The sequence below is a fragment of the Myzus persicae genome, unplaced genomic scaffold (assembly GCF_001856785.1).
Source record: "Myzus persicae strain clone G006 unplaced genomic scaffold, MPER_G0061.0, whole genome shotgun sequence".
Classification (NCBI taxonomy): domain Eukaryota; kingdom Metazoa; phylum Arthropoda; class Insecta; order Hemiptera; family Aphididae; genus Myzus; species Myzus persicae.
In genome coordinates this window covers 67153-86551 of record NW_019102098.1, presented here as the reverse complement: position 1 = coordinate 86551, position 19399 = coordinate 67153, and the positions used below count along the sequence as shown (strand labels likewise).

Sequence of the window (19399 nt, the reverse complement as noted above, 5' to 3'; positions counted from 1 at the left end):
AGCGGCTTAGATCCGCCCGATGCTCGACGGACAACGGTGTTATTATATTTTGTGTTTCGGTTTAGATGCGAGAGCGTGTGTTTAAGCACTTAATGTTTTTTTTACTGATGATTAAAATGAATAAATAAATGAATAAAGATAAACGCGTTTCCGGGTGAAACGGATTGCGGACGTCTCGTCGGACAACCTGCTGCAGGTGGGAACGATATAATATTATTACCTATGTGGCTAGGTACCTATATGCTATATAGTATATATATATATATATATATATATGGGCATATATATTATTAGTATGTTTTACTATTTATACTGCAAGAATCCTAAATGCATGAACGGCTGCATGCCCGAAATTTGCACGACGCGGAGAGTACCTATATATATATAAATATATAAGTTGTATAATACAACATGCATAGAGGGTGAATTTTTTTTAGCGTTTAATAATCATGGTTTTTTTTCAACAAATTGTTGTGATTTAAATTAAAATGTATACGTAATAAATAATATTATATTATTATTTATGAGATGAAACCAAATGCTAACGTAAACTTTCAAATATTTAAAAAAAATTATTAACTCTAAAAACTTAAATATAGTAGAGTATAGTAAATATTTAAATAAATATTTGTTATTATTTTGATTTAGAACAGTTTTTTTTTATAGTCCGATTTGCCCATTGTACGTTGTGATTGTACTCATCTTAACCAAATCGATTAATCGTTTGAATTACGTCTTTTACGTTTTTACTAAAGTGTGAATTTGTATGTGGCTGCAGATATAATGATAACAATTTATTTTTGTGAAAATAAAAACAAATTATTTATGATAATTTATATTATTAGGACAAAGACTGGTTATATAGAGCCACAGAAGATTGCAAGAATGTGAAGTAAATTTTAACTCTATTGCCCATTTAAATTTGATAAATGAATGTAAATTCTAGAAATATACTCAATGGTTTACACATTATACAGTACAACACTGAACACACCTTTTTTCCGAAAAATAATGCTCTACAGAAAAAGGAATCAGCCATATTTTAATATTATTTACTATTTAAGTGCCAAAAAAAAAGTAAAATACTCTCATTCATTACAGCTATAACAATCTTTATGGTACTTTTTTGCAAAAATGTAATATCGGAACTTATAATTTTAAAAATACTTATATTACCTACTTTGAAACATTTTTTCCAAAAACATTAAAAACAGAACGAAAAACCCACGTGTCTATTAGCGACTATTATGCGGAAAAAACCGCCTTGCGTATTATGTGCGAGTGTATTTTTATTTTTTTTAACGACTGCGTAATTAAAACGTGTGGCTTTCATATCAATTAACGGGCATAGTGCAAAATTTAAACCCACACACACACTTACCGTTACAAAAACACACACACGCATACACTTTCTGACGCAGTTTGAAACCAATTACCAACGCTCTGTCTATAATAAATATATTACGTACATAGTATGTATATATATAGAGAGCTTTTGTATATAAGCATACACTACGTACACAATATTAAATATATAGCACGAGTACCCATACACAGAAGGTTCAGAACGGCGAGTTCGGTCATTGTCCTAATAGTGAAAACGTGACTGTCGCGGTTCGCAATATTCCGTGAGGTATTGAGCCAGCACATTTTTTTCGCTTCGATTTTATGTCTTCAACTGTAGTCGGCAATTTAAATACAAGACATTTTGTAAAAGTTGTAAAGCAAATATCTATTGAAAAACTTTTTCGTTGCGCTGCGCCGAGGCCGCAAGTTCACCGCAATATTTATTCATTGTGTTTTCCCAGTTGTATGTACCTATACAGTGTTTTATATTATATCGAATAGAAACTTTTGCAAGAAGATTAGACGAAGCGTTATTAAATGGTTTTACAGGTACCTGTGTATAGTGTTCGTGTGTCTTTTTTTCATATTATTGTTATTATTTTATTTCATTTTTTGAAAACTTATTGATGGTTTTCTCGTTATTATTATACGTCGGCACGTCTTCAACTACTACAATCACATTGTTTATTTGAATTATTTCTGTATGATAAATTTCGTTTCTAAACAAGCGTACACAGAGTTAGTGACGAGGTCGACCTCGCGTAGGTTACTATATAATAATATTGTATAGGTACTCGTGATATTATTCGGTATATATTTTAAAAGGGTCCTTTTGCTGTTTTTCTCATAGTACCTATCTACAATTAAAACGTTTAAATTATCTACACGTGTGTAAGATAATAATCGAGTCGCCTAAGAAATAGGAATATTTATGACTTATAAGTTATAAATGTATAATATTATACGACGTTCGTAATATGATATTATACATTTATACCCCACACGATACTGCTGTAGCCGGACTGCGTTTAAAATAAATGAATAAATAAAAGATCGCGGCGGTCGGTGAGGACGACAAGTCTCTACAGCGGAACACACGTCCACGTTCATTCACAATTATTATAATGCCCGTGAAATAAGAAATTAATTTTATCGGTTTATTTAATTTTTTTTCCATGTTCCACATATCGGAATACTCGATATGCCATACGCAATCACCGCATGTGTCCTTGTAGGCGGTGGCTAGTTGTATTTTTTAATATAATAGGTATTATATTTATATTATTATTGTGTTTTTTTTTCCGAACGGGTCGGTGCTGGTTCATTCTGCGAAACAATATAACATAAATTATGCAGTAAAATCGACATCATCCGTTTCCGCCAAAAATCTACATTTTCCTTTTAACCGACAAATCGCATGTACCCAGTGTACGTATCTTTTCTACTAAAAAACAAACTTCTAACCTAACTCACTTAGTCTAACCCAGTCACGGATCGAACATATTACTTAAAAACCCATACCTGATCGGTGTGTTCAACTACTATACAAGTTGATTCTTTTATAGATAAATGTGAACATTTTAGTTATACATTAATATACACGAACATGATCAGTTTTAAGTAATTTAAGTTTACATTGTGAATATAAATAGGTACAATAGCCAAAAAAAACTAACTTCAAGTAAACATTTTTAGTTATTTTAAGTTGTTAGCCGCCTCCCCCTGTACACACAAACTGTACCAGATTTTCATTAATGTGTATGTTATAGGAAATAGTGGGTAGGTTCAAGGTTTTTATAAAAATGTCTCATTGTTGCAAAATGATTCGCCTCTATGCCTTACCAGTTTTTCCTTATAGTCGCCAACACACATCGCTCAAGTTAACAAAATATTTCGTTTAGTCCCGTTTAATCAATAAGTCTGTGGTCAAGACCATTATTATTTTGTTGCATTATAATAAATAATAAAATAAATATATAATTTATAAGCCGTAGTGCTCGACCGGACAACACGATATATCTACGTCAGCACTAGGATTTCGATTGAGCGTCTGACATCCGGTGCTAGAAAAATACATAAGTACACTATTACAGCATTATGTACATGTTTGTTGCCCCGGCCCCTTGCGTCGCGTAAAAATATTTTCTTGTATAAATAAAACCCCAAAATGTTGGCGAATCGCACGATTGGAAAACGGCTACCCTTTGTACAAGTAAATATAGTATACAGCATATATTATCATACGATGTACCTATGTTTGATATGGGAACTGGGCCACAACAAAGCGCGACAAAATATTGAAATTCGATCGGTTCGTCGAAAATTCTCGCCGTCCAAGTATGAATGTATTTTATCCGTTCAACATATATGTATTTTATCCGTCCAATATATGTATTTGTATACGTCACTGTCAATATAAACGCGCTGTGTTTAAGGTTTAAACGAGAGGCGATATATTTCAATAAAAGCAATTATACCTACCTATAGTTGCTCCGCGGTTATTAATCACGGACGACAAATCGTTTGTGCGGACAGACGTACCTACTATATATCCACAGTATTTTTTTTTTTTTTTGTCATCAATTAATATTGTTGTATACTTTAACTGTACACAGACACGCGTTGTGTAATAAATATATTATGCTTAAATAATCGTTTAGTTGTGTGATGTGTGTCGATCGTATAGGAGCAGAACTTCGGTTCAATTTACTACAATGGTTAAACTCTAAGTAATGTTTGGAAGATTTTCTAATTGAATGCGTTAACGACGATGATGGCGAATATGCGAAATTGCGAGTGAATGAATCATTTCACGAATGCTGTTTATTATACGTGCATGCTTTTCATTATCACGACAGACATCAATGAAAATACCGTTTATTTTGAAAAGCGGCTTTGCATGTCTGCCCGAGTTGGCAAAAACAAAAACTGATTTTCCACTCATTTGTAGAACAAGCGCTCGCGAAATATTTATTAATAAAAATATGTTTAATCAAAACGCATTATTAATTATAACCTTTTCTGGAAAGGGCATCGCATAGGTATGTTTTAAAACGAACGATCCAGTCGAGTAATTATACAGGTCAAAATGCCATTTGATTGCATTATTCAGGTCATTTCCCTACACTAATCTGGAGTTTCGAGTCCAGACGGGAAATTGGTTTTGGGATTAATTCAATTCGTATATAAATGCATTAATAGTTCTTAGGTATTCTGGCATTCATGTTGTTTATTGGAGAAAAAAATAAAATGTATTAAGCAAATCGATTTTGTTGTGTTTCAGTGTGCGACTCAAGATTTGTTCGAATTACTCGAAAGAGTTCAGAGCAACAGATTGGATGACCAGAGATGTGTTCTACCACCATACTTCGCCCAGGTAAGCAATAACATCACGTCTAGCTATACTTTTACTTGATTAAATTGCATGCAATGATATAATTAAGACGCCACTATTATACCATAGTTGTATTTATTGATTCATCAGAAATATTTTTTATTTTATTTTACAAGACCCCGGTGAGTGCTACTGAATAATAATGTGTATTGTGTTCTGCACAACATAACAGCATAATATTATAGTCGTATAACATGTTTGTTATCTTAAACAGCTCGTGTGTATCTGACGTGCATTATTTGATGTCGTACTTATAATAACAGGCGCCAACTAAAATATTTAGTCTTGTCATGGTATAGGATATTGCTGTAGAATAATATCATTATTTAATAACGGAGACGACTCAACTCCTTTAGACAGTGTATAGGTAATTAAATTAAGGGGTTTTAGTAAAAATAAATATATGCTGATTAGTTTACGCGTATAGTCAACTTGCTATATTATTATTATAAATAAACAACTAATAAAGTTACTTCTCTTTCATTTGCAACTTCTTAAGTATTTAGTATCAAAACTTCTCAATACAAAATATGCCAAAATTATATTCATTTTTCACTCGAAAGGCCATAAACAATATATTTTATCTTTCTATATTTCATGACATTTAAAATAACATGATAATACTGATAAATGATAATAAAATAATAGGTAACCAACGTGCTACGTTTTCACAGATTTTGTTTCTGGAAATTTGTTTATTGGATGATTTTTTTAAATAAATACGCAAAAAAACAAAATCTATAAATAAATATAATTTTTATAATAAATTTCATTTATTTTCAACTATATTTTTATTGAAAGGAATTCACATAAGCACGACCATCTAGTATAAAATGTTCAATTTCCTTTGGTTGGTCATCCCACGCATGCTTGGTTTACTTGGCGTTCTTTATATTAAATTATGAAATGGCTACGGACAATATCGATTAAAAATGACTAGCGCAATACAGAATATAATAATAAAAATCACATCTTCTCTATTATATTTAGCCAACTCGTCTCGTCTCACTCATCTCAAGATAATGGTAAACCATTATTTTAAATTTGAACGCGACAATAATATTATCGCATTTGACTAAACAAGTATATATAAACCTCGGTTAAAAATTGTTAGCACCTGCGAGACCATTATCCATTTAGTATTTACATGTACATGACTGAGGGTGTCATTTTGTTATCAAAGCGCATTATGCCAATTATAATGTTATAATGACAGCCAGGTAGTGTGACAATTGTTCGTTTTACTTTCGTATACTTGCAACTTTCCAGGCAGAAAAAAGACGGATTACAGCATATGTGACTTGTGTGTGCTGAAAAGTATAAAAACAAGATGATGAAAAATACAAATAAGGTTTACTAGGAATCAGTGATGGGATCGGGATCGTAGTGCGAATAGATCTGACATTTAGCCCAGGAAATGAAACAACGTTACATTGGATTTTTAACCTGCGATCAGCTCAATTTCTTCGATTCTATAGGATTTAATAAAATAATACAAATCTTATTAAACCACGCTAAATCAATTTAATTTGTCCTTTATATTTGTACTGGCATATTGCAAACGCTATTACACTCGTATCTCGAAGGGATTTCCCGATCGGAAACTTTTGTGTCGAGATACGAACACCACATTTCATTATATTAGCATTTAATTGTGATTATATTTCTGAATTCTGGCAGTTGTGACTTGTGTCAGGGAAAACTACCGAAAACGGCGAAAACACATGATATGTATAGTTAAGTCGCTGTAGTGCATAATATTATGTTCGTTACCCCGACGAGATGGTTTTGCGTAACGAATAATTAATATTAATAATTATTATTATATGGTACACATTTAATTGTATACAAGCGTGTTGTGTTAGGTACCGTGCTGGTACACAGTGTATAAATACGCGTAACACATTATACACTTATGAGTAATGTCAAAAAATTAAAAACAGAATGTGGTATGAATTAATAATAATATTCTAAACACCGGGTTTCAGCGTAAAGCTTTTTGCCCATTTGCTGAACTACTTTGAACCACCACTATTGTATATTTTATTTCTTATTCGAGCACAAATAACAATGATAATAAATACAATTATAAGGACCGTTTGATATTATTATTATTATTATTATTATTATTGTGTGTGTAGTGTAACAATATTTAAACTCGCCACTTTCCGGTACGCCGAGTAGACTGAACCTGTGAACCGTGTAATTAAACCAACGGCGCGGCGGAGGTACTAAAAATAATTGGGAGACGTTTCTTTTGAAATTAATTTTCTTATGAAATATATTTTTTTTTTTGTCGAACTGAGTGCAATTAATTTGCGTCCGATGCCCGCCGAAACTCACTGCGGAACACGCCGCGGCGTGGGCGAACCGTGGTGTTTTTGCGCACACCGTTCGCACCGGAAACGCATAATATCGATCCAGCAGCGCAATAATATGATTTCGACGGACCGCCATCGATCGACGGGGCGAGGAAAGTGCCCATCCGTGATTTATCGTTTAATTGCTATCTCGTCCCCAATGGACGGCGTGGAACAACAACAATAATGATGGTTAAGTCTTTTACACGTCGGACGATGATTGTTTTTGTTTTCAGTGCCCTCGCCTCGATGATTTCGCCCTCAATTCGGCCTAGATAGGTAATATTATTATGTGCCATTATATTGTTATGTTATACGGCCTGTTGTTATTTTCTACACTCTCGTCACGTCTCTCTATATAACATAATATTATATGGCGGTACCGGTGTCATTTGTGGCTCGCGAAACACGACCCGGTTATTACGCCTGAGCGATGTAACAATAAACTTTCAATTATTATTTTATAACATAGACGCTCGCAGTTTATGTCTCACCGCACGCGCCGCACCTGGCTACTCGAAAAATTATCTCATCGTGGGGTATCGTGTGTGTGTGTGTGTGGGGGGGGGGTGAATTTTAAGGGCGTCAAAACATTTGCCTCCGTGTTATAACGCTATCTGCTGTAGCTAGCTGTGTATGCGGAATTCAATAAATTACCGTACTCAGAAGACTATAGACTACACGTCACCAGAGACCTACTGTGTTAGATACTATGAATTATAACAAATATTCAGACGCCAGAAAATTCTCTGGTGCATGATGGGTTGAAACCAGAGGTACATATAAAACGCTACAGCGAAGCACACGTTAGGCGCCATATTATGGAACGTGGTATGTACTATTATAGTAGGCGCACGTCATCAATCCGTTTATTCTATACACAGCCTCGGGCGGGATAATTTTGGAGGGTAGCAGGTAAACGGTCACTGTTATGTTTATTACTATGTAATCATTCAAAAATCTTAATTGTAGGTATCAACATTTTAAAGCCTACTGTAGGTTAAAAAAAATTAGTTGGATTTGATGGAATGGTTTAGCCTAACCCTATTCATATTCGGGAGGAATGTGTTATGATTTTAATGGAAAATATCTAACTCCGTGTGTAAATAATACAATATTGAAGTACATAATAAATCATAATTATCGTGTGAAAGTATTAAACTTCCCGATTGACGGTTAGCAATACAATATGATGTCAAACAATAATTATTCGTTTCACGGCAATGCGTTGTTAGGGTGGTGGCAGTTGTGATTATTGTTTTGAGGGGCCTCTATCTATCTGTGGAGGAACCTATAAATATATATTATAAAATACCTATACGAACATGTATAAAATTATTACGATTACTACCCCCTCTCAAGCTCTAGGGAATTCCTATCCCAAATTATTCGGACCTGTATTTATCAAAAAAAAAAAGATTATAATATTGTTTTGTTTTGTTTTGTATTCAAAATTTGAAACTGATGAGTATACCGTAATATGTCCATATGTATACTAATTCAACTTCGGAATTGCAACATTCATTAAAATCGAGCGGTATATGTATCCCGTCGAGATATTCATAACCACGCTGTCATGTTGACGTAATACAATAATAAGCCTGTCGACGATACCTACCTATCGACTTTTGGTATTATAACGATTTTTTCTCAAAGACGACGGACGATTTACAAGAATAACTTGGGGAATATCTAGATAATCATTGTTATCTTTTATAGTTGTATAATCACATGCCATCTAAAAAAAACTGGGGTTACTGTTAGATTATCTTTATTTTTAATATTTATCTAGATTTACAGATTTAGCTGTTTAAACATAATATTACATAACCATATCAGTAAAAATTGTATTAATATAGTATTAAAAAAAAAGTAATGAATATTTTAAGATTAAAAATATTGTACACTTTTTTATACACGATTAAAATAACAAACTGGTGATGTATACTTTATTTAATCATAGCTTTCATTATTCGATGTCTGTGTTCATTTACGTTTAGAGTTCAAGATCAAAAACAACATAGGTTTTTTGGAAAAAAAAAACCCTAAAATAGCTATTCGGGATTAAAAAAGGAATGTTGTAATAGCAATTTCAAAATTAAAATCGAATTTATCTAAACGAAAATTAATTTATCTTTATTATGCTTTCAAAATATTATATTTTGATCAACCAGGAATGCTCATTACTTCATTAGTCACCACCATCTGGTCTCATCCCTATACAGATCGCTGTCGTCATCATTGACGTCGTTGTATAATAATATTATTTCATAATATCCTAGTCAATGATTATTATAATTAAAAAACGCTTGTCCGAGCAGGGCGTTCATTTTTATTTCGCAGTCACCATACCTTAGGCATAACAAACTATCCATAATAATACATGATACGTAACGCGTACAACGACAACCGCGTTGGCCTCTTCTTAGTCTGTTTTAATCACAAAACTTTACGGCGGCGCCGGAGAAAAAAACTTTGGTCACCCCGCCGTTTTTCGGAGTACAAATAGTACAATAGAGTATTATAATATTATTATGAAGGTACATCGGAATGACATCGCCGCCGGTCGTTCGTCGCTGAATTAATTCCACTCCCCGCGCAGTCCATACAAGTTGTGTCTCTCCATCGTCGTGTACATACAGTATATACCTACCTTGTATAATATTATTAAATTATACTTTCAACCCCGTCGTGCGAGCGTTCCGTATACGATTCGCATACATTCTGTCTCACAGAGCATATTTTACACGGCACCGATAAATCTTCGGTTTGACCGAAATCCCATTGTAGTTGAAGGACCGAGCACGTATTATCGGTGCTGTAGTTTGGACGACGACGACGACGCGGGGGCGCCATTTCAATTTGTTTTAAAAGCGTGCCGAACGCATCACAGGAGACTACTTCGAAAATTGTGTTCATATCACCGCTTGAAAAAAACTAATGTCGAAAACAGAGTCCTGACACTTGTGTCTGTTAAAAGTGTAACAACCCTATTTTGTGTGAGTGTAACATGGTGTGATGTAGTCAATATAGATTATGGGTAATTATAAAGATTGGGAAATCATAAAGTGCGTAATAAATACTTACGAATTACTGATTTATGACAGGATTCAAATCATTTAAATTAATAACAAATTACAATTTGTAAAATGATTTGGGCGATGAAGTGTACGACGTGTTTATAGAATATAGATGATGTATATTAAAACGTGCAGTGTAATACGAAACATGACAAACATAGGCCCGTGCAGTGTAGAGTTAGGTGAACATCGGTACATAAATTAAATGCTGTACCGGGCAACTACTGAGAAAGGTTTTTTAGGAAAAAAACCAGAGGCGCTCACTCTGTCAACCCCCGTGACGACGAACTTGACGAATAACGAGGTCATAGGTTCGTTGCATCTTTATATATTTTCCAGTCAGCGGGGCGGCGAATCGTGGATGGTAACAGTTCGTTGGCGCCCTCTAACGGACTCGCCATTGCCCCACTGCTACACGGTCGCTGCTCGTTTAATTGTCCACGAGAGCGCGCACAGCTGTGCACGTTGTAAATAATTATTAATTGTAACAGTATTTATTTTGTATTATTCAGAAATCAGAGGACGGATCACACTCGCATCGGTTGTCTCCGTGTTAGTGTACAAAACATAGTGAATCAAAACTTAATTGTATGAATATTATCCGAGTACTTAAGTGAGTTGGTTTTTTTCGGTAATTTTGTTTTCAAGCGAGTTATGAGAATTTTTAATAATTGCAATCCTTAGCTACACTCCCGACAAAATCGAACTATCTTAAACAATTGATACACAAACACAGATAATGTTCTTATCTTTAGGTTTCACTATGGTTCGATTCATTCCAATTTTTAAACTAACGAAACTAAATGTGAACGCCAATTGTAAATTTGCTATGTTAAGCACTTGTAACTTGCAAGTCTGTGACAACATATGTGGGTGTGGCATCCTTTATTTACTGTTGTTTGAAACCCGCAATGCAATAGTGATAATAATAAGTATTATTATTGTACAATTAACCTAGGTATTCCATTGACTATAGATGACAAAATATTCTACAAGCTATTCCGAATCTTACTAATTTGTTGACTTGAAAATATTACAGAATACAAAGTGATGCACAATATTTATCTTGGTAGTAGAGCTCCCTAGGTAATAGCTAGTGAGTGCTATAAATAATATTTTATCGATCGCAAACCATCGTGACTTGCTTAAAATGTAATTTACCAAGATCGATAATAAAATATTAAACTCCTGATCAGACTACAGACTACAGGCCGTTATCCGACAACTGATAACAACTGTCAGGAATCTGCAGGAAATATAGGCACGGCCGATGTGCAAAAAAACATTTAAGAATATCACAACATTAAAAAATGGATAATGCTTTCGTCAGGCCTGAGTCGGAAACTTAATTGAATTCTGGTTTGGAAATAAGAAATTTTTCGTGTCGCCAACTTAATCCCATTTTGGCATTTTGAATATACTTATACTTATACTTCCTGAAGATAAACGATTTTTCTTTGTAGTAAGATTGAAGTATGATGTTATTATATTTTACTCAGGAATAAATTAAAAACTTTCAATGTGCAATGTGCTGATTTATGTTCACTTTATATTATTATGTACCTAGTAAGTAGTAACTAGTTAAATGTCTGCATCTTATATTCTTATCATTTATCAGTTAGATATATTATTGTATATTATCACTATATTGTTTGTAATGCATTAATTATGGTGGCAATACTACAACCGGGTAATTGGTTCATATTCGATTTTATTATTTAGATCTGTCGTTTATAACTTACTACACCAAATGAAATTACTACCTACTTGGTGGACCTAATTAGTTATGACCACCGCCACCGTTGTGCATGATAATCATCTCATTTGATTGGTATATTAATATATTATTATAAATTCATCGAGAACTAGGTATAACAATCATTACTTGCTTTGCATTATCTTTTTTAACTTGCAACAAGGGCGTTATTATTATGTCTATGATATTAAAATATGAGATTGTATCAATATATTATTACCATACATTTGGTAGGTAGTTCCAATATTTATTTTTAAATTAAAGTAATTTGTAGAACATTTCATGATAAATACATTTTACGAACCTTATTTCACTTTTCAGTATCGCGTGTTACAATTTTTAGAATACCAATAACAATAATTACTATTATTATACTAGTATATTATAACAAATTAACTACGGTGATTAATTACGTCTCGCAGTGTATGACCAACACAATATTTGAATACTTTCATTTCATTTCGTTTAACAATTTAACATTCCATAAAATTATACTTATTATTTTAACAATGTATGAAATAAACATTATTTATTGATACCTAAAATAGTACGGAAATGAGAAAATAAAAGGTATTTATGAAAAAAAATAAGTACGTGTAAAAATATATTATTCTAACAATATGTGCATTAAAAAAAAATTCATAATTACACTTATTTTAGTTATTTTTTTAGCCGGCAGTCAGTTACTAATAAGACTTAATAACTTTACCTAATGCAATATGATGTATTTAAATAGGAGAAATGGAGCATTATTTACTTATGTTTGTATTTTTATGATGACTTTTTATTCCAAATTTATAATATTATTATAATATAAATGTTCTATATTAAAACATTTTTTCATAATTTTGTTGAAAATCATAATAATAGACGCTCTTACTTATATAATTTTAATTGCGTGATGGATTTTTTGATTCAACGTGAAAACATTAAAAATGAAACTATAAAAAATATATAAGGTTTCTATTGTATAATATCTGTTAATAAGTAAAATTCTTCAATTGGTCATACTTATTACTTTATTACTTTTAGTCTTTATTGTTATTAAAATTATTGTATCAATTTACACTACTGAAATATTAAATTGATCATTATTGCATTTAATCAGCTATGCTGAACCTGTATGCAAATTGTTCGCAATAGCATAGTTCCAAAAGGAAATAACAATTGCATTATATTATGTTTAAATATAAATGTAACAGATTTTTACCATGAATATTTTACCTACCTTAGTGTATAAAATACAATTTAAAGTCTGAAAGTACATCTGTTTTTGAAATTTATTTGGTTTCAGTATACATTTCTAATATTATAAATTTAAGATAGTCTGAGTTTTAGTTGACACTTTATTTATGCATTACTTTTCCACCAAACTATTGCCGATACCTATTTAGGGGAGGGGGCGCAATGTATTATATCAAGAGGATGTCATTGTACCTACTGTTTGTTTTCTTTCTCTTTTAAGTGCAACAGACAAAACGCATTTACGCATTATAATTTTTTTTATGTTTTTGAGTGCATTTTGAGTTAAATCACCCATAAAAAAACAAACATTTAAATTTTCAAATATTATTTTTTTATTTTGAAAGTCAAATTCAAAGTCAAATAATAATTAAGTATAAAACTGTAGTCATACTTTAAGACCTCTAAAATATTATCCTCTACAATTTTTGTAATATATGATTTTACTCAAAGATTTCTCAAAAATCATAAAACATGATTTTAGATGAAAGTGTTTTTCCACAGCCTGAATTAAACTCCGATCATTTATTCTATTTCAAACGATGGTACAAAATAATTTATAAAAAATCTTAAAATTATCGTTTTAAAGACATACTTTAAAGTTTGAAAAAATATCAAATTGTATTTATTTCACAGGACAGGACCATTATTCCTGTAGAGTGTATTTTGTAAGACAAAATTACACTAGTACCGGGCGCCTTATTACAATATATGTTGCCAAATAGAAATATGATATTAGTGATGATCGAGGTAATAAAAGACTCAGTATATTATGTTTATTATAGTTATAGGTCTTTGAAATATATGGCCACTTTATTTATCTACGCAATATAGGTATAGACTATCGATCATTGGCTTTCTGTATTGAATTATAATATAATAAAGTGTCAATTTCTAGTTGCATTATATTACTTACTTAGATTTATGAAGTTTCTTATTTCGACTTTGAGTTATGCTGAAATTTGTCAATTTATGTTAAAATAAACTTATTACAAAAACAGCTTGATTCTATTTCTCATTGGTACCTATTTTATCGATTTTGGGACAAACTTTTTGTACGTGCTGAAGAAACAATTGCCGAACACTGCTTTGAATCAATATTTTAATCGCTGTATACTCAGCTGTTGAAAAAACACTTATTTTGTGTAGACTGTTAACGTTTCGGCTTTATTATTTTCCCCGAAAAAAACAATGGATTTAATAAAAATGTGCGGAAACGTTGTAAATGTAATTCGTCGAGTTTCATACATTTGAATATATTTTCATTGAATTTTTATAATGTTGTATGAGATGCGCTTATTTTTATTGTTATTGTGTGGTTTGCATAAGGAAAATAGTTTCACGCAGTTATATCTCTTATAACAACACTACTCTGTCAATCACATCGAAGCTGAACATAATTCTTCATCCATATAACGCGAAATGTATAATATTGTAGTAATATATTAATTGTGTTTTATTATCTCTGACGGGATTTATGCGATGCGAATGAAATGAATTATATTAGGAATTATTGGAGCTGTTTAAGTCTGCGTACTATACGAAATGTAAAATAGACAATAATATTATTGTGATTTAAAGAATGACGTATACATGCATGTTTATTGGTGCACCGTCAGCGCCTAATCGAATGAAGTACACTCAAAATAGAAAGTGTTATTGCTCGAGGAATGTGATAATTATCTGCAACAGTATGTAGATATTGTAGTACTGTAATATACACAATAATATTATGGTGTGCCGCCGGATCGAGGAAGCGACTTGATCGTGCCATCGCGGAATGTGGTGAATGACTCCCTACATGGCTACATGGCTAAATAAATTGGAGTGCTAGCCGAAAAGAGCAGTTTTTCCTATTTCTGAGCATATTTCCCAAACTACCATACTCATTTAGTTACTAAAAACCATATCGTAAGTATTGCGGCACGTTATTATATACTGATTCCATGATAATAACCCGTGAATATTGTACATCATATTTCTTCTCCAATACTGCAAGGGAACAAAATCCGGCACAGCATAATTCTCGGGCTTCGGTGTGTTTAATATAACATGCCCGTTTATCTAGCTTTGTCGTTTCAATATTATTATTATTATTATGCAGCAGCAGTTAATGCGTATTGCGTATGCACCAGAAATGCATAATTATATTGACGATATCGCTATAACAATATATTACGATATTTGATATGTATATACGTCATTATTGCCTGACCTATTTATCTAGATATACACCCGCCCGTGACAATATATCGGCATCACCAGATTTACTGTCGCGTTTCTCTGTAACGGAGCACAAAACAATCCGCTGTGCAGCATACGGTAAACTATCGCAAAAGTATTATTGCTCTGTTGCATTACGACTGTAATGTACAGTCCGTGTTCACGTATATTAACAATATAATTATTGAATAATAATATGTTGGTACCTATATATTATAATACTATTGCGACCATTCATCACCGCCGCCGCCTCCGCAGCAGCAGCAGCAGGAACGCGACACTGCAGCGTTTGCACAGTTGGTCCGCACCGAGAGGTTTGGCGAAAACGGTTTCTGGGCATTTTACGTGGAAACCTCCGGCGCACGTACACACCACGACGATGATATTACACGAGTGTTGTGGAGGTACATAATAATATGTAATATTATCGTTCTCCTCAGTAACCCGACCGATATCAGCGGCACCGGCACGCAAAAAAAAAAAACAAATTCACAGAAACACCCGATTTACCTCAAATAATTTTGTGACCTTACACGTATTGTAAACAAACAATAATAATATTATCAAGTACGATCGTGTACAGTCTTGGACTGTCGACGTTAAAGCAACGATATTTGTATACGCGTCATATACTCACGTATCCATATTATTAAATATATATAATATCAAATTTGGTCAACGCCGACGCAGAATATGTTGCCCAAAACTCGAAGGTCTCTAACGGGCTCCAACAAGAGATCAGCCATCAAGCATCCGCTGTTCGAAGACCCCGAAGAGCCAAACTGCGAAGTGAGTTGTACCTATACCTGTAGTATATTATACTGCACGAGCGTTTTAGCGTTTCATAATAATTTATTATAATTAACAACGACCGTATAATACAGTAGCGTGCGATATTAAAACGACGATCAATTATTATTTTGTCGACTCTAATCCCCGAGAGTTCTGCGAGTTTTGATTGCTGTTGCACCGACGTGTGTGTAACTGCGCTGCGACATTGCAATGATTTACGTATATATCGCGGCAATGGCGTCGTACGCGTTTACCACTGTAAATAAATTAAAAACCGAAAGCATTACGCACTTCTCCGCACCAGTTCGCTAGTAGTGTGTTTACATTTTATCGTTGTTTATTTTACTTTCCGTATTTTTTTTATTTATTAACTTCTAGAAAAAACCATGAATTATGTTTTATGATAGTTTAACGTTTATTACAATATGTACGTAACATTATAAATTAATAAGTATTAACGCCATTAAGAGCTGGTAACGGAGAAAATTATAAATGTGGAAATATTAAACAAAAATAGACAAATGAGAAATAGTGCCTTTAGTGATAAATTAATTTTTTTTTTTTTATTTTGAAAATTTACAATCTGTATTAACAAAAACACAATAAGTAAATGAGATAATATGTACAACAAAACAATATATATAATGACAGAATGACATGATAAGGGAGACCATTCAATGATAGAACCCTTCGTAAATTAATTTAGAAGTTAGAATAGAGGAGAGAAAGGAGCTTATAGTGAACTATGATTATTGAATTAATTCAGAATGGTGATAAAATTTGAAATAGATTCTAAAGGTGAATTTTATTCGTTACTTCGGCATATGATTCAACTTCTTTAAATAACGGGCATCTTTTAAAATTAGTGGGTCGAGAGCAGAAACTTACAACACATTTAGTCAGTAACTCACAGTTGTTTATTTAATATTGAATCGCATTTTCATGTTATATCACGTGGTATATCATCAGGGGTTAAAGTGGCACAAAATGGCAAGCGGTACTGTGATTAATATTTTATTTTGAATGTTCCATATTATGTTTTATCGTACAGTCGTACATGAGTATAAGTAAAACAATTCATTAATTTATAAAAGAAAAACATTTTTTCTCGAAATATTAGTTGCTTTTATTAATAGATATCAAAAATATCCATATTATATAGAATCATATGCCCAGTATATTCAATTTAATTAATTAAGCACAAATAGCTAAATTAGGCACATGAATAACGTTTTTCTTTCTTCTACCGTCTTTATTTCTTCAAATAGTTTTTTAACACTTACATATTATAAATTAACAAAATAATATAAAAAGGAACAAAAATTATTTTTCTCTTGTGACATTTACATTGTACCACAAAATGTCAAATGTTTAGCAATCAATATGTTGCAAGTTTCATCAGGTCAATTTGTTTTTATTTTACTGAAAAAACTGTGCTTATGAATACTAAAAAATATGATGTGATACGTTTTTGAAAATAAATAATTAATTTTAACGGATGAGAAGTTTTTTTAATGCCTCAGCTTACCGTTTGAAGGATTACTTAAAGGGGACGCCTTATAAGCTCAATCAGAGGTAGGGGACTTAGTCCTTCTGCTTCCTTCCACTTTAACCCCTGTATATAATTAAATATTGATAGGACACACACACACACACATCTATGATAGTAACAGTTAGTGCCGTGATCCAAAAGGGCATATTTCTTCTGTGTTCTGTCTACTAAAATGTTGTTCGTGTATGAAATATCAATGCGAATATGTTAGCACATATAGCTAATTCAGTAACGCAAATAATAGCCCATCTATTATTTATTATTACATTATAATTTATTGTATTCGATGATTTGTTTTTTTTATGATTATTAATAACATTCACTTAATATCAATAAATGTATTAAATCTTCAAATTGTCTCCAATTGATGATGTTCGTTTCCATCAGGTTCCCATTATATTTGGTTTCATTATATTCTTTGTACTTATAATATACTATAACATTCACTTATAATATGAATATAGCTTGGCTATTATTTATTTCCGACATGAGTCATTTCATTAGGTGTTTCAAGCGTCTTAAACAAGGTCAATTTTGTTATTAGCGAGTAATTGCAACAGCATAACAAATATGGTTTATCTTAGTTTCTTTTTTTCAAATGGAAATTTGTAATTTTAAGCTGTACTATGGAATTTTTCAATTGAAACTTAATGTACTAGTAAATATACTATAAATTTACATATTTAACAAAATATACTCAACAAAATAGGTTAATTTTCACAAAACTATATATGCGATTATTATTGTTATTCTCTCTTTATATATGGTTTTATACTACTCATATAGATAATCTTAAAAAATATATACTAATTTTAATCTTAACGAGTGATTAGATATTTTTAATAATTACGTTTAATCTAAAACCTGCAATTTTTTACTGAAAAAAATCCCAAGGCTAATGTTGTAATGGATATAAAAATTGAATCAATTTCATCTGCAATACAAAACTTGTTGAGTAAAGTCTTTTTTAATTTGTGTGAAAAGAATAACATCTATAACGGTAACTACTAACTATTATAATAATGTCTCTAACTGCTTCTGCTTGGATATATTCTGCAACAGTATTTAAATAGTACCGGTAGCGTAATTTGCTCATTTTTCATTGTACAAAAAAATAGTATTAAATAGGGAATAGCGATTTTCCTCAAATAATAAGTAGCTTATTACAATTACATTTTATCGACCCCAGGACTCTGAAGGAATGGAGTATGTATTGTTCGGAAAATAATAACAATGGGAACTCGTTGCTAGTACCGGTTCAAATTAAGCGTGGTAAATTAACTAATATATTATATTTTTCGCATTTTTTTAAAATATTTATATTCAATAGTATTTTGAACAACAATAAATTGTAAAACGCATTTTTAGTGCAATCATGTATTATTTAGGACATCCATCTGGTGTAACTGTATAAATACATGTTTACGTATTACACATCAAATTCATATTATTATCTTTAGACCTAAATATCTACCAATATATTATAATTTTCCACTGACTACTAAATATTGTATGTATTTTCAACCTATGTTTAAAATGTTATTGAATGCATTTTTTAACATTTAAAATTTTTATTTTGTATTTTTCAAGATTTTTAATTTTAATTTACAATTATCTACATTACTTTCAGCGAACGGTGATACCTAACTATTA

At 31.8% G+C, this 19399-nt stretch overlaps 1 protein-coding gene across 3 annotated transcripts in view; it reads left to right on the top strand.

Moving 5' to 3' along the window:
- The window catches only part of LOC111031228 (rap1 GTPase-activating protein 1), a 159658-nt gene that overhangs the window by 96602 nt on the left and 43657 nt on the right, over nt 1–19399 (top strand). For all 3 annotated transcript variants that reach the window (XM_022311088.1, XM_022311090.1, XM_022311091.1), the window contains exon 3: nt 4631–4723. In XM_022311088.1, the coding sequence (XP_022166780.1) occupies nt 4631–4723 (93 nt within the window). The remainder of the gene's footprint in view (nt 1–4630; nt 4724–19399) is intronic.